This window comes from Rhinoderma darwinii, chromosome 4, assembly GCF_050947455.1.
Source record: "Rhinoderma darwinii isolate aRhiDar2 chromosome 4, aRhiDar2.hap1, whole genome shotgun sequence".
Classification (NCBI taxonomy): domain Eukaryota; kingdom Metazoa; phylum Chordata; class Amphibia; order Anura; family Rhinodermatidae; genus Rhinoderma; species Rhinoderma darwinii.
The window spans coordinates 61,576,683-61,593,040 of NC_134690.1; the positions used below are offsets into that span (position 1 = coordinate 61,576,683).

At 46.0% G+C, this 16,358-nt stretch overlaps 1 protein-coding gene across 2 annotated transcripts in view; it reads right to left on the minus strand.

Annotated features, from left to right (window-relative positions):
- ALLC (allantoicase) overlaps nt 1-16,358 on the minus strand; it is a 69,484-nt gene that overhangs the window by 20,923 nt on the left and 32,203 nt on the right. For both annotated transcript variants that reach the window (XM_075861135.1, XM_075861136.1), the window contains exon 7: nt 16,065-16,197. In XM_075861135.1, coding sequence (XP_075717250.1) covers nt 16,065-16,197 — 133 coding nt within the window. The remainder of the gene's footprint in view (nt 1-16,064; nt 16,198-16,358) is intronic.

Here is a 16,358-nt window from a genome sequence, read left to right on the forward strand (position 1 = left end):
AGCAGGTCTTTCAGGGCGTTCGACAGACCCAATCTAAACTGGCACCTCAAGGCAGGGTCATTTCACCGAGAAGCTACACACCACTTCCTAAAGTCAGAACAATATTCCTCTACAGGTCTCTTACCCTGACTCTCGGCAAAGGCAGTCTTGTCAGTCTCATCATAAATGAGCCCGAGAGCAGAAAAGAAAAGAAAAGATCAACAGAGGAAAGTTCAGGGGCGTCAGGAGCCAAGGAGAAGGCCCATTCTTGGGGCCCGTCCTGGAGCCGGGACATAATTATACCCACCCGCTGGCTCTCAGAACCTGAGGAGTGGGGCTTTAAGCGAAAATAGAGCCTACAACTCTCCCGAAAGGAGAAAAAAAGTCTTCCGGTCCCCTGAGAACCGGTCAGGCAACTTGAGGTGGGGTTCAAGAGGTGAGGTGGGAAGCACTACCAGGGTAGCATCATGCAGGTTGTCCCTCTGAGCCAGGGCCTGGACCTGTAGGGAGAGGCCCTGCATCTGCTGAGCCAGGGTCTCAAGGGGGTCCATAGATGTGTCAGGGACCAGGGTAGACTAGGTATATGGGCCTGTGATTATGTAATGACGGGGTAGGGAGACAGACAGGTGAGCCCTAATCTACCCGCCACTCAGTCCCTGCCTACTTGCAACGACCCGTCCTAGGCGACGGGGTACAACTGGGCGACGGTCCCTACGCTCAGTAAGTGCAAGACAGACAAACAGACAAGGGTACACAGAAGCTAGGGAAACGGGGCAGCTGCCCACGGGGACACCGTGAGCAACAAAGAGCCGAGTCAAACCTGGAGTGAACGAGGTACAAAACGCTGAGCAGGAGAGTGGTCATAAAGTCAAGGTCTATAACAAGCAGAGAAGAGTAGTACAAGTACAAGCAGTAGCAGCAAGGCCAGGAAACAAGCATAGAAGAATCACAGGCAAAGGAGGAACAGGAAAGTCAGGTATAAATAGACAGAGGGCGGGAGCAAGCTCCATCTGGCCAGGCTGTGATAGGCTCTCCCACTCCTAAGCCTGCCATCCTGAGTGGTGGAAGATGGAGTCAGTCTCACAGACATAGGAGCAGGTGCAGACTGATTGCCCACGGGCGTCGACACAGAAGCTGTGTCTGGCAAATCCTTTACACCTTAGGGATAAAATATTTAGGGGTCAAGATAGGACGTACAAAGGAACTAATGTACAAGAACAATATACAGGTATGATCACTGAACGTTATAAAAAAACTTTACAGAAATGGAGGGACCTGCCACTATCCATGTTTGTGTTTGGAAGAATGTCGTTAGTAAAAAATGGTGTTACTTCCAAAAATTTGGTATATACTCCAAATGTTACCTTTTTTGATATATATATATATATATATATATATATATAGATAGATAGATAGATAGATAGATAGATAGATAGATAGATAGATAGATAGATAGATAGATAGATAGATAGATAGATAGATAGATAGATAAAAAAAAAAAAAAAAAGATTTAGAATCAGTTCTTCTTTAAATTTATTTGGAGAGGCAAAAGACATAAAATGTCTCTTGAGAGATTACAGCTCACAAAGCAGGGAAGTGGCATATCCTTCCCGAATTTGAAAAAATATGACCTGGCTTGCATTATGAGATATCCCGTTGAATGGATTCGACAGTCTTCTCACCTTGTTAATATTGAGCTTGAGGAGGCACTATTCCTCCCATTTCCACTGAGTTCTATTATGTTTGCATGTAAGGGGGATATTCCAGTGGCACAGAGGAATATGATGCTTTTTTATGACACATAGAAGGTTTGGAGAAATGTACCGCCTCTTCACATATCTCCATAATAGGAGACCATCCTGCTTTAGTTAATCTCATACCTAGAGGAGTTATATCAAAATGGCAAGAACTTGAACTAAAACATATAATTCAAGTGATACACCAAGAAACTGGATCTGTCTACACTTTTGTGCGATATTAAGGGGATTCTCGGTTTTATCTAAGGATTATTTAGATTACCACCAGTTTTGTAGAGATCATTCTAATCTATGGCTTACGAATGATTTTCATAAAATGATACCTAATCTAGGAGGGAAAGTTTCCGTATCACCTATTTATCGTATATTACATACGACTCAAATAAAATATAAAAACGTAAATATTATTTGCTTTAAGAAATTAGCAAAATAAATCAACCCAGATATTAGAGTAACACCGATACAAGTACAGGAAAAACTATATAATGGGTGGAAGAATCTTAATTTAATGACAAAATTCAAAATATTAAAGGAACTTCAATGGAAGATAAGTTTTAGCGTTATAGTGCTTTTAATATTGGGTTTATACCTAAGATTAGTGAGACCCAAGAAACCCCAGAGAAACAACAACCAACTGATATATGCCCAAAATGTGCACTCCCTAAGGCTGGATTATGGCATTGCCTGTGGAGGTGCCCACTGATTCAGAGGTTCTGGAACTCAGAACTCTGTATTGTACGAGCCTGTAACCCTAGACCCCTGGAGCCTTATTTTTAATACTGACATAGAAAAATATCCAATTGAGATGCGGAGAATTATCGCTTTGTTAACACTGACAGCCAAGAGGATCATTCTGAATTCGTGGCTAAAGCCTTGTATACCGCCTTATCTAGAGTTTTTGAATACATTAAAGGAAGGACAACAGAGGAAATATTGGAAAAGATTAATGAAACGCCTGTTTGATAGACAAGATATTTACAAGCTCTTTGATTAAGATATTAGGGGACCTCTTTTTATTTTTTATTTTTTTCCCATTTGCTCAGAAAGGGGGGGCGGCTTTGCTGCTATATAACATGGGGAAATGAGGATAGAAATTTTCTTGACCCTTATGCCATTTCTTTTTTCTGTATGATAATTAATTTAGTAAAAGTAAATGTTTAAATTAAAAAAATTAACAAAAAAAAAAACATTTTGCTGCAAAATACTGTTGTAAACTAATCCAACCAAGAGGTGGTATAAAGAATGGGAATAGTGTCTAACATGACTAGCAAGATACGCCAAGTTTATCATACAGCGTGCACCACTGTAATAAATTTGGCGCATCTTCTTACAAATCTTAGACCGCATTAATAAATCTGCCCCATTGTAAATCTACACTCAGCACTATATCTAACAATGTAGCCAACACTGCACCTAACACTGCACCCAGCAATATACCCAATTGTTTATCCAACGCTGCATCCAACACTATATTCCAAAGTCTGTGCTGCGCTGCATACAAGGTCCTGACACCGGGCAGAGTCAGGAACTTGTATGTATTGCAGCACACAACGTCCTGATGCTGCTTAGCGTCAGGACCTTATATACTCCGCGGCACATAACTTGTGTGTCGGAGCAGGATGTAACAAGAGGGCCTATGGGGATCCTTGGCAGGCCCCCCTCGTTTCTGTGCCCAGTCGTGGGAGCACCCCCTGCACCCCTGAATGTTACACCACTGACAGCAAAGTTTTAGTCTTATCTCAAATAATTCCAGCATGCCTTCCAGCTCTTGAATGCACTGCTTTGGCTTGCCTACCTCTCCACCCTTGCTATATTTACAGCTTTTCGTATACTATCTTACTTCTTTTTTCTCTTTCCATCCTGCTGCTGCCATAGGACTGTTAGCTATATGTGCATGTGCGCTACAGTTGTTGTCATGAATATTCTTGAGGAGTTCCTTCAGAAAGAGAATTTTCCTGATGCCTCATGTTCATGAACAGGTAGAAACAGCCACTATGAAACTGACAGACACCTCTGCAATAAAGCCAACATCTTTTTTTCCATGGCATCCATGACAGACGTGCTGGTGGCCAGTGGCGTAACTACCGCTGTAGCAGCTGTAGCGGCTGCTATGGGGCCCCGCGGCATGAGGGGGCCCGTGTTGCCCGCCGGAACGGGCCCCCACCATGGCCGGAGTCTCCGCTAGCAGACGCTATGGCTGCTACAGCGCGACGCCACTTAACACTACGGCAGAGCGGGGAGGTATCTCCCCGCTCTGCCATTAAAGGGGTTGTTCCTACAAAAGACATGTATACCCTATCCACAGGATAGGGGATACATGTGTGATCGCTTGCAGCGATAGGGAGAACGGGGGACCGAACGTCCCCTGAAGTTCTCCATCACAAACCTCGGACTTCCGGGGTCTGTGTCGGCAGCTCCGTAGAAATGAATGGAGCGCCGGCGCGCTTGTGCGCATACGTGACCAGCGCTCCTTTCATTTTTATTGAGCTGCGCAGACGCCGGAAGTCAGAGGTTAGTCATGGAGAACTTCGGGGGACTTTCGGTTCCCGTTCTCCCTATCGCTGCCAGCGATCACACATGTATCCCCTATCCTGTGGATAGGGCATACATGTCTTTTGTAGGACACACTATAGGTCGGATTTAGCGTTAGCTACAGGGGGGCTGTATAGCGTTACCTACAGGGGGGGCTGTATAGCGTTCCCTACAGGGGGCTGTATAGCGTTACCTACAGGGGGGCTGTATGGCGTTACCTACAGGGGGGCTCTATGGCGTTACCTACAGGGGGGCTGTATAGCGTTACCTACAGGGGGGCTGTATAGCGTTACCTACAGGGGGGCTGTATAGTGTTACCTACAGGGGGGCTGTATAGTGTTACCTACAGGGGGGGCTGTATAGCGTTCCCTACAGGGGGGCTGTATGGCGTTACCTACAGGGGGATGTATGCCGTTACCTACAGGGGGGGCTGTATAGCGTTACCTACAGGGGGCTGTATAGCGTTACCTACAGGTGGGGCTGTATAGCGTTACCTACAGGGGGGGCTGTATGGCGTTACCTACAGGAGGGCTGTATAGCGTTACCTACAGGGGGGCTGTATGGCGTTACCTACAGGGGGCTGTATAGCGTTACCTACAGGGGGGCTGTATGGCGGTCTCTACAGGGGGGCTGTATGGTGTTATCTACAGGGGGCTGTATGGCGTTCTCTACAGTGGGGGCAGTATGGCGTTATCTACAGTGGGGGCTGTATGGCGTTATCTACAGGGGGCTGTATGGCGTTATCTACAAAGGGGGCTGTATGGCGTTATCTACAGGGGGCACTGTATGGCGTTATCTACAGGGGGCTGTATGGCGTTATCTACAAAGGGGGCTGTATGGCGTCATCTACAGAGGGGGCTGTATGGTGTTATCTCCAGGGGGGCTGTATGGCGTTATCTACAGGGGGGACTGTATGGCGCTATCTACAGGGGGCTGTATGGCGTTATCTACAAAGGGGGCTGTATGGCGTTATCTACAGAGGGGGCTGTATGGCATTATCTAAAGGGGGGACTGTATAGCGTTATCTACAGGGTGGACTGTATGGCGCTATCTACAGGGGGCTGTATGGCGTTATCTACAAAGGGGGCTGTATGGCGTTATCTACAGAGGGGGCTGTATGGCGTTATCTCCAGGAGGGCTGTATGGCGTTATCTACAGGGGGGACTGTATGGCGTTATCTACAGGGGGATGTATGGTGCTAGCTACAAGGGGATGTATGGCACTATCTACAGAGGGGGCTGTATGGCGTTACCTACAGAGGGGCTGTATGGCGTTATCTACAGGGGGGCTGTATGGCGTTATCTACAGGGGGAGCTGTATGGCGTTATCTACAGGGGGAGCTGTATGGCGTTATCTACAGGGGGGCTCTATGGTGTTATCTACAGGGGGGGCTGTAAAAAAGGCACTATCTACAAGGGGGGGTTGTGTGACACCCAGGGGAGTGGGGCCCCCAGTCAAAAGTTTGCTATGAGGCCCAGTCTTTCCTAGTTATGCCCCTGCTGGTGGCACATACAGTGAAGGAAATAAGTATTTGATCCCTTGCTGATTTTGTAAGTTTGCCCACTGTCAAAGACATGAACATTCTAGAATTTTTAGGCTCCAAATCAACTTGGTGCCTGCATTAAAGACAGCTGTCTTACATGGTCACCTGTATAAAAGACTCCTGTCCACAGACTCAATTAATCAGTCTGACTCTAACCTCTACAACATGGTCAAGACCAAAGAGCTTTCTAAGGATGTCAGGGACAAGATCATAGACCTGCACAAGGCTGGAATGGGCTACAAAACCATAAGTAAGACGATGGGTGAGAAGGAGACAACTGTTGGTGCAATAGTAAGAAAATGGAAGACATACAAAATGACTGTCAATCGACATCGATCTGGGGCTCCATGCAAAATCTCACCTCGTGGGGTATCCTTGATCCTTAGGAAGGTGAGAGCTCAGCCGAAAACTACACGGGGGAACTTGTTAATGATCTCAAGGCAGCTGGGACCACAGTCACCAAGAAAACCATTGGTAACACATTACGCCATAATGGATTAAAATCCTGCAGTGCCCGCAAGGTCCCCCGGCTCAAGAAGGCACATGTACAGGCCCGTCTGAAGTTTGCAAATGAACATCTGGATGATTCTGAGAGTGATTGGGAGAAGGTGCTGTGGTCAGATGAGACTAAAATTGAGCTCTTTGGCATTAACTCAACTCGCCGTGTTTGGAGGAAGAGAAATGCTGCCTATGACCCAAAGAACACCGTCCCCACTGTCAAGCATGGAGGTGGAAACATTATGTTTTCGGGGTGTTTCTCTGCTAAGGGCACAGGACTACTTCACCGCATCAATGGGAGAATGGATGGAGCCATGTACCGTCAAATCCTGAGTGACAACCTCCTTCCCTCCACCAGGACATTAAAAATGGCTCGTGGCTGGGTCTTCCAGCACGTCAATGACCCGAAACATACAGCCAAGGCAACAAAGGAGTGGCTCAAAAAGAAGCACATTAAGGTCATGGAGTGGCCTAGCCAGTCTCCAGACCTTAATCCCATCGAAAACTTATGGAGGGAGCTGAAGATCCGAGTTGCCAAGCGACAGCCTCGAAATCTTAATGATTTACAGATGATCTGCAAAGAGGAGTGGTCCAAAATTCCATCTAACATGTGTGCAAACCTCATCATCAACTACTAAAAATGTCTGACTGCTGTGCTTGCCAACAAGGGTTTTGCCACCAAGTATTAAGTCTTGTTTGCCAAAGGGATCAAATACTTATTTCTCTGTGCACAATGCAAATAAATATATATAATTTTGACAATGTGATTTTCTGTTTTTTTTTTAAATATAATCTATCTCTCACTGGTAAAATTAACCTAGCCTAAAAATTCTAGACTGTTCATGTCTTTGACAGTGGGCAAACTTACAAAATCAGCAAGGGATCAAATACATCAGCCCTTCTGTTCAAATGGACAACCCTCTTTCCAAATACCCTATTAATCCCCAAACGGGCAATATTTAAGAACATAGCAAATCCTTTCAAAAATGCCCATTTTGAGACATATTTGCATAAACTCTGACCCGATTTAAGGTCCATTTGCGGGATAACCCTGTAAAAAACTTGTATTACATGGGCTCCAATTTATCTGAATAGCTGTCATGTAATATTACATTTCATTTGCAATAGAACTGAGCAGCCAGCTGTGTCTTCTAATGGCTAAACCAACTTTTTCACTGGGATTTTGGGAGCCAGACCCGTGCCGGTAACTCTCAGATTAAAGAGGTTGGCTGTGGTGAGCAACTCTTTTAATATGAGTGACAATTGTTTAATATGAGTGACTCTGTTGATACGCAACACTGCTTAAAAAACAGCATGAATGGAAGTAGATAGCAAGTTTTGGCTACTGTATAGAAAGATTTGCATAGTATTTGTAATGACAGGGATAGGGAAACAGACAAGTGAGCCCTAATCTACCCACCACTCAGTCCCTGCCTACTTGCAACGACCCGCCCTAGGCGACGGGGTACAACTGGGCGACGGTCCCTACACTCAGTAAGTGCACGACAGACAACCAGACAAGGAAACACAGAACAAAGGGAAACGGGGCAGTTGGCCACGGCAACACCGTGAGCAACAAGAGTAGTAAACGAGCCGAGACAAACCAGGAGTGTACGAGGTACCAAACGCAGAGCAGAAGAGTAGTCAGTAAGCCAGGGTCAATATGAAGCAGGGTCAAATAGTACAGAAGCTGCAGCAGGGCTAGGAAACCAACAGAGAAGAATCACAAGCAAGGAGGAACAGGAGAGGCAGGTATAAATAGACAGAGGGCAGGAGCTAGCTCCGTCTGGCCAGGCTGTGATAGGCTCTCCCACTCCTAAGCCTGCCATCCTGAGTGGTGGAAGATGGAGTCAGTCTCACAGACATAGAAGCAGGTGCAGACTGATTACCTATGGGCGTGGATACAGAAGCTGTGCCTGGCAGATCCTTAACAGTACCCCCCCTTTTATGAGGGGCCACCAGACCCTTTCTAGATGGACCTGGTTTATTGGGGAAACGAAGGTGGAACCTCCTGACCAATACCCCAGCGTGAACATCCCGGGCGGGTACCCAAGTCCTCTCCTCAGACCCGTATCCTCTCCAATGGACCAGGTACTGGAGGGAGCCTTGGACCATCTTGCTGTCCACAATCTTGGCCACCTCGAATTCTACCCCCTCAGGGGTGAGAACGGGGACAGGTTTCCTCGAGGGAGCCAAGGACGGGGAGCAGCGTTTAAGGAGGGAGGCATGAAACACGTCGTGTATTCGAAAAGATGGGGGCAATTCCAGTCGGAAGGAGACAGGATTGAGGACTTCAATGACCTTGTACGGCCCTATAAACCGGGGAGCAAACTTCTTGGGCGGGACTTTAAGGCGCAAGTTCTTTGACGATAGCCACACCAGATCCCCGACCATAAGCAAGGGGTTAGCAGAACGTCTTCTATCTGCCTGAGTCTTTTGTATGCTCTGGGACGCCTCTAGGTTCTTCTGAACCTGGGCCCAGACTGTGCACAGTTCCCAATGAACGACCTCTACCTCGGGATTGTTGGAACTACCAGGTGAAACGGAGGAGAACCGTGGATTAAACCCAAAATTACAGAAAAAGGGGGAGACCCCTGACGAGTTACTGACCCGGTTATTAAGGGAAAATTCGGCGAGGGGAATGAATGAGACCCAATCATATTGACAATCAGAGATAAAACACCTTAAATATTGTTCTAGAGACTGATTAGTCCTCTCGGTTTGGCCATTAGTTTCAGGATGGAAGGCAGAGGAGAAGGACAGATCAATCTCCAACTTTTTACAGAAGGCTCTCCAAAACAAAGAAACAAATTGTACCCCTCTGTCAGAAACAATATTGACAGGGACCCCATGGAGACGCAGGATGTGTTTGACAAACAAGGTAGCTAACGTCTTAGCATTGGGTAGTTTTTTGAGGGGCACAAAGTGGCACATCTTACTGAAGCGGTCTACTACAACCCACACCACCGACTTGCCTTGAGATGGAGGCAAATCGGTGATAAAATCCATGGAGATATGGGTCCAAGGTCTCTGGGGAATGGGCAAAGAACGAAGTAAGCACGCTGGTTGGGACCTGGGAGTCTTGGACCTAGCACAAACCTCACGAGCGGCGACGTAGGCCTTAACGTCTTTAGGCAACCCAGGCCACCAATAGTTTCTGGCAATGAGGTGCTTGGTACCCAGGATGCCTGGACGACCAGATAGTGCGGAGTCATGATTTTCCCTGAGTACCCTTAGCCGGAATTGCAGGGGAACAAACAGTTTGTTCTCAGGAAGGTTCCCGGGAGCTGAACCTTGATCAGCAGCAATTTCAGAGACTAAATCAGAATCAATAGAGGAAATGATTATACCTGGAGGCAAAATACAAGCAGGATCTTCCTCCAAAGGAGGGCTGGCCATGAAGCTACGCGACAGTGCATCAGCCTTAATATTTTTAGACCCAGCCCTATAGGTAACCAAAAAATTGAATCTGGTAAAAAAATAACGCCCATCGAGCTTGTCTCGGGTTTAGCCTCCGGGCCGATTCTAGGAAAACCAGATTCTTGTGGTCGGTAAGGACCGTTACCTGGTGCCTAGCCCCCTCCAGGAAGTGGCGCCACTCTTCAAATGCCCATTTAATGGCTAGGAGTTCGCGGTTGCCAATATCATAGTTACTCTCAGTGGGCGAAAACTTCCTGGAGAAGTAGGCAAAGGGACGGAGATGGGTGAGGGACCTGGTACCCTGGGACAAGACAGCCCCCACTCCCACCTCGGACGCGTCAACCTCCACAATAAATGGCTCCATTTGGTTGGGCTGAACCAACACCGGGGCCGAGATAAAGCACTTCTTAAGGGCCTCCAAAGCCTGGACAGCCTCAGGAGGCCAGTGGAGGAGATCAGCACCCTTGCGAGTGGCTTAGCGATGACCGAGAAGTTAGCAATAAATCTCCTGTAATAATTAGCGAACCCCAAGAAGCACTGTAACGCCTTCAGGGAGGCAGGTTGGACCCGTTCCGCCACAGCATGGACCTTGGCGGGGTCCATGCGGAATTCATGAGGAGTGAGGATTTGACCCAAAAATGGTATCTCCTGCACCCCAAACACACATTTTTCGGTCTTCGCAAACAGTTTGTTTTCCCGAAGGACCTGGAGCACCTTCCTGACATGCTCAATGTGGGAGGACCAGTCCTTGGAAAACACAAGTATGTCATCAAGGTACACTACAAGAAATACCCCCAGGTAATCTCTTAAAATCTCATTTATGAAATTCTGGAAGACCAAGGGAGCATTACACAACCCAAAGGGCATGACGAGGTATTCGAAATGACCTTCGGGCGTGTTAAACGCAGTCTTCCACTCATCCCCCTCTTTGATGCGGATAAGGTTATAAGCCCCCCGTAGATCAAACTTAGAGAACCATTGGGCCCACTGAACCTGATTAAAGAGATCAGGAATCAAAGGAAGGGGATACTGGTTCCTTACAGTGACCTTATTCAAGTTACGGTAGTCAATGCATGGCCTAAGACCACCATCCTTCTTCCCTACGAAGAAGAAGCCAGCACCTACCGGAGAAGTAGAGGGGCGAATGTAACCCTTGGCCAGGCATTCCTGGATATACTCTCTGATGGCTTCACGTTCGGGACAAGAGAGATTAAATATCCTACCCTTAGGGAGCTTAGCTCCTGGTACCAAATCGATAGCACAATCGTATTCTCTATGAGGAGGTAACACTTCGGAGGCCTCCTTAGAGAAAACATCAGCGAAGTCCTGAACAAACTCAGGTAGCGTGTTCACCTCCTCAGGGGGAGAAATAGAATTAACAGAAAAACATGACGTCAAGCATTCATTACCCCATTTGGTAAGATCCCCAGTATTCCAGTCAAACGTGGGATTATGCAACTGCAACCAGGGAAGGCCTAAAACCAAATCGGACGATAATCCCTGCATCAACAGTACAGAGAACTGCTCCAAATGCATGGAGCCAACAAGGAGTTCAAAAACAGGGGTATGCTGTGTAAAATAACCATTAGCAAGAGGAGTGGAGTCGATACCCACTACCGGGACAGGTTTAGGCAAATCAATCAAAGGCATAGCTAGAGACATAGCAAATTCCACAGACATGATATTAGCAGACGACCCTGAATCCACAAAGGCACTGCCGGTAGCAGACCTACCACCAAAAGAGACCTGAAAGGGAAGCAAGATTTTATTACGTTTCATATTTACGGGAAATACCTGTGCGCCAAAGTGACCTCCCCGATGATCACTTAGGCGCGGAAGTTTTCCGGCTGCTTATTCTTACGCCTAGGACAGGTGTTCACTTGATGCTTGTCATCCCCACAATAGAAGCAGAGACCATTCTTCCTGTGGAATTCTCTACGTTGTTGGGGGGACACGGAGGCCCCGAGTTGCATAGGTACCTCCGAGTCTTCCGTGGAAGAACGAAGCAACGGAAACTCGGGAGGCATCATGGGGGAGTCAGAGGAGAAAACACAAACGTTCACGTTGTCGTTCCCTGAGACGTCGGTCAAGTCGTACCGCTAAAGCCATAACCTGGTCTAGGGAGTCAGAAGAGGTATAGCTAACTAGCAGGTCTTTCAGGGCGTTCGACAGACCCAACCTAAACTGGCACCTCAAGGCAGGGTCATTCCACTGAGAAGCTACGCACCACTTCCTAAAGTCAGAGCAATACTCCTCAACAGGTCTCTTACCCTGACGTAAGGTCACCAGCTGACTCTCGGCAAAGGCAGTCCTGTCAGTCTCGTCATAAATGAGTCCGAGAGCAGAAAAGAAAAGATCAACGGAGGAAAGTTCAGGGGCGTCAGGAGCCAAGGAGAAGGCCCATTCTTGGGGCCCTTCCTGGAGCCGGAACATAATTATACCCACCCGCTGGCTCTCAGAACCTGAGGAGTGGGGCTTTAAACGAAAATAGAGCCTACAACTCTCCCGAAAGGAGAGAAAAGTCTTCCGGTCCCCTGAGAACCGGTCAGGCAACTTGAGGTGGGGTTCAAGAGGTGAGGTGGGGGGCACTACCAGGGAAGCATCACGCAGGTTGTCCCTCTGAGCCAGGGCCTGGACCTGTAGGGAGAGGCCCTGCATCTGCTGAGCCAGGGTCTCAAGGGGGTCCATAGATGTGTCAGGGACCAGGGTAGACTAGGTATATGGGCCTGTGATTATGTAATGACAGGGATAGGGAAACAGACAAGTGAGCCCTAATCTACCCGCCACTCAGTCCCTGCCTACTTGCAACAACCCACCCTAGGCGACGGGGTACAACTGGGCGACGGTCCCTACACTCAGTAAGTGCACGACAGACAACCAGACAAGGAAACACAGAACAAAGGGAAACGGGGCAGTTGCCCACGGCAACACCGTGAGCAACAAGAGTAGTAAACGAGCCGAGACAAACCAGGAGTGTACGAGGTACCAAACGCAGAGCAGAAGAGTAGTCAGTAAGCCAGGGTCAATATGAAGCAGGGTCAAATAGTACAGAAGCTGCAGCAGGGCTAGGAAACCAACAGAGAAGAATCACAAGCAAGGAGGAACAGGAAAGGCAGGTATAAATAGACAGAGGGCGGGAGCTAGCTCCGTCTGGCCAGGCTGTGATAGGCTCTCCCACTCCTAAGCCTGCCATCCTGAGTGGTGGAAGATGGAGTCAGTCTCACAGACATAGAAGCAGGTGCAGACTGATTACCTATGGGCGTGAATACAGAAGCTGTGCCTGGCAGATCCTTAACAGTATTGTATCTATTCTATAGATGGGAACCTGGCCTCAATCAATAGATCAGATTTACTAATGCTGTCTAAGGCCCTGTTCACACAAAGTTTTTTGCAGACAGAAAAGTCCTTTAGGAATTTTGAGGCAGATTGTGAACTGCTTGCAGTCTTCTTCCACGTTTTTCGCAGTATTTTTCGCAGCGTTTTTCGCCCGCGGCCATTGAAGCTAATGCACAGACCGCGTGCAAAAAACACAGCAAAAAAAGGCTCACAAATGAGCGCCGTAAGTTTTTTCTGCCTCCCACTGATTTCAATGGGATGTCAGAGGTGGAAACCGCGGCAAGAAAGGACACATGCTTTTTTTTCCCCCAAGAGCGGCCAAAAGCTGCTCCGGAAGAAAATGGCCTCTGCCTCCCATTGAAATCAATAGGGGGCGATCTCAGCCATTTCTTGCAGCTGATTCCAACGCAGTTTCCGTGTCAAAATCAGCGACAAAAAACCCAGTGTGAACAGGGCATATGATTTAGACAGCGTAAACTTAGACCAGGCAGTCAGAATATGCGCATTTTACATCAAGCTCCCTTCCGCTACCCACGCCCCTTTTCTAGGCACTTTTGAAAGTGTCTTGTGAGGCTTGAACATCTGTTCTTTATACATAGTTACATAGTTACATAGTTAGTACGGCTGAAAAAAGACACATGTCCATCACGTTCAACCAAGGGACGGGAAAAGGGAAGGGAAAAATTTCTACACATAGGAGCTAATACTTTTTTGTTCTAGGAAATTATCTAACCCTTTTTTAAAGCTATCTACTGTCCCTGCTGTGACCAGCTCCTGCGGTAGACTATTCCATAGATTCACAGTTCTCACAGTAAAGAAGTCTTGTCGCCTCTGCAGGTTGAACCTTTTTTTCTCCAGACGGAGGGAGTGCCACCTTGTTTTTTGAGGGGGTTTTACATGGAACAGGATTTCACCATATTTTTTGTATGTGTCATTAATATATTTATATAAATTAATCATGTCCCCCCTTAGTCGTCTTTTTTCAAGGCTAAATAGGTTTAATTCTTTAAATCTTTCCTCATGACTTAGATTCTCCATGCCCCTTATTAGCTTCGTTGCTCTTCTTTGTATTTTTTCGAACTCCAGGGCATCCTTTCTATGAATTGGAGCCCAGAACTGGACTGCATATTCTAGATGAGGCCTCACTAATGCTTTGTAAAGTGCTAATATTACATCCCTGTCCCGCGAGTCCATGCCTTTTAATACACGACAATATCCTGCTGGCCTTTGAAGCAGCTGATTGACATTGCATGCTGTTATTTAGTTTATGATTTACAAGTACACCCAGATCCTTCTCAACAAGTGACTCCCTCAGTGTAGCCCCCCCCCCCTAGGACATATGATACATGCAGCTTGTTGGTACCCAGATGCATAACTTTACATTTATCTACTTTAAACTTCATTTGCCAACTGGATGCCCAAACACTTCGTTTGTTTAAATCCGCTTGCAATTCACGAACATCTTCCATAGACTGAACATTACTACATAGCTTGGTGTCATCTGCAAAAATATAAATAGTGCTATTAATTCCATCCTCTATATCATTAATAAATAAGTTGAATAATAGTGGTCCCAGCACTGAACCCTGGGGTACACCACTTATAACCGGGGACCATTCAGAGAGGGAATCATTGACCACAACTCTCTGGATACGGTCCTTGAGCCAATTCTCAATCCAATTACAAACTATACTTTCTAAACATATAGTCCTTAATTTACCCATTAGACGTCTATGAGGGACAGTGTCAAATGCCTTTGCAAAGTCCAAAAACACTATATCCACAGCGGCCCCTCTGTCTAGGCTTCTGCCCACCTCTTCATAAAAACAGATCAGGTTAGTTTGACAACTTCTGTCCTTAGTAAAACCGTGCTGGCTGTCACTTATAATACTATTTTTTGTCACATAATCCTGTATATAGTCCCTCAATAGCCCCTCAAACGTTTTCCCCACGATGGATGTTAAGCTTACTGGTCTATAATTACCCGGGGAAGACCTAGAGCCCTTTTTTAAAATAGGCACCACATTTCCCCTTCGCCAGTCCCTTGGCACTATACCAGTCACTAGAGAATCTCTGAATATTATGAAAAGGGGAACAGAAATAACTGAACTAAGCTCTTTAAGAATTCTAGGGTGTAACCCATCTGGTTCTGGGGCATTGTTCACATCTATTTTATTTAATTTAGCTCAGACCATATCTACATTCATCCAATTCAGTATATCAACTGATATATTAACAGCACTGGCAGCGGCTACATCAGCTGCTCTTTCTTCTGTTGTATATACAGAGCTAAAGAACCCATTTAGTAACTCTGCCTTCTCTTGATCCCCTGTGACCAACTCCCCATTACCACTATCTAGGGGTCCTACATGTTCAGAGCTTGGCTTTTTTGCATTTATATGCTTGAAGAATTTTTTGGGATTTGTTTTACTATCCTTGGCCACCTGCCTTTCATTTTGTATTATTGCAAATTTTATTACATTTTTACAGATTTTATTAAGCTCCTTATATTTTACAAAGGCTACAGATGTACCCTCAGATTTGTATTTTTTAAATGCCCTTTTTTTGTCATGTATTGCCCCTTTCACAGAAGGTGTAAGCCATGTGGGGTTTAATTTTAGTCGTTTATGCTTGTTACCTATAGGAATAAATTTTGCACTATAATTACCCAAAGTAGATTTGAAAATCTCCCATTTATCATTTGTCCCATTATTTAACATTAGTTCTTCCCAGTCTATATCCTGAGTGTAGCCCTCATCCTGGGGAAATTGGCTTTCTTAAAATTAAGTGTTTTTGTCCTCCCAGCCTGTGTTTGTTTTTTACAGTATAGGTAAAATGTAACTATATTGTGATCACTGTTACCGAGGTTTTCACGAACATTGATAAATAATTTTCTCCAAAAAAATGCGCAACTTAGACCACAATTCTTGTGCAACAACAATAGTAAATTTGTACCAATGTGTTGTTCTAAAAAAATTTGCTTGTGGGTCTCCATTTACCTGGGTATATATTGAGTCGAATATGTGTCCATCTTTCTTTTGAAATGACATGGAAGTAGTTGTGACACGATTCAGCGTATCCTGGTTTTAGCTCTGTCATCTGAAGTAAATATTCCCATTTTTCTGAATGTAGCTAAAAGAAATTTGCAAATTAAATATAAAACAAAAAATATTTTTTATCTGCTTGCAATAAAAAAACAGAAAGACCCATGAATATTCAGTAAATTTACAACACTCAATACTAAACCTCATGACGTGTCCTTATAGTTGACACGTCACTGCAGTAGGCTCACT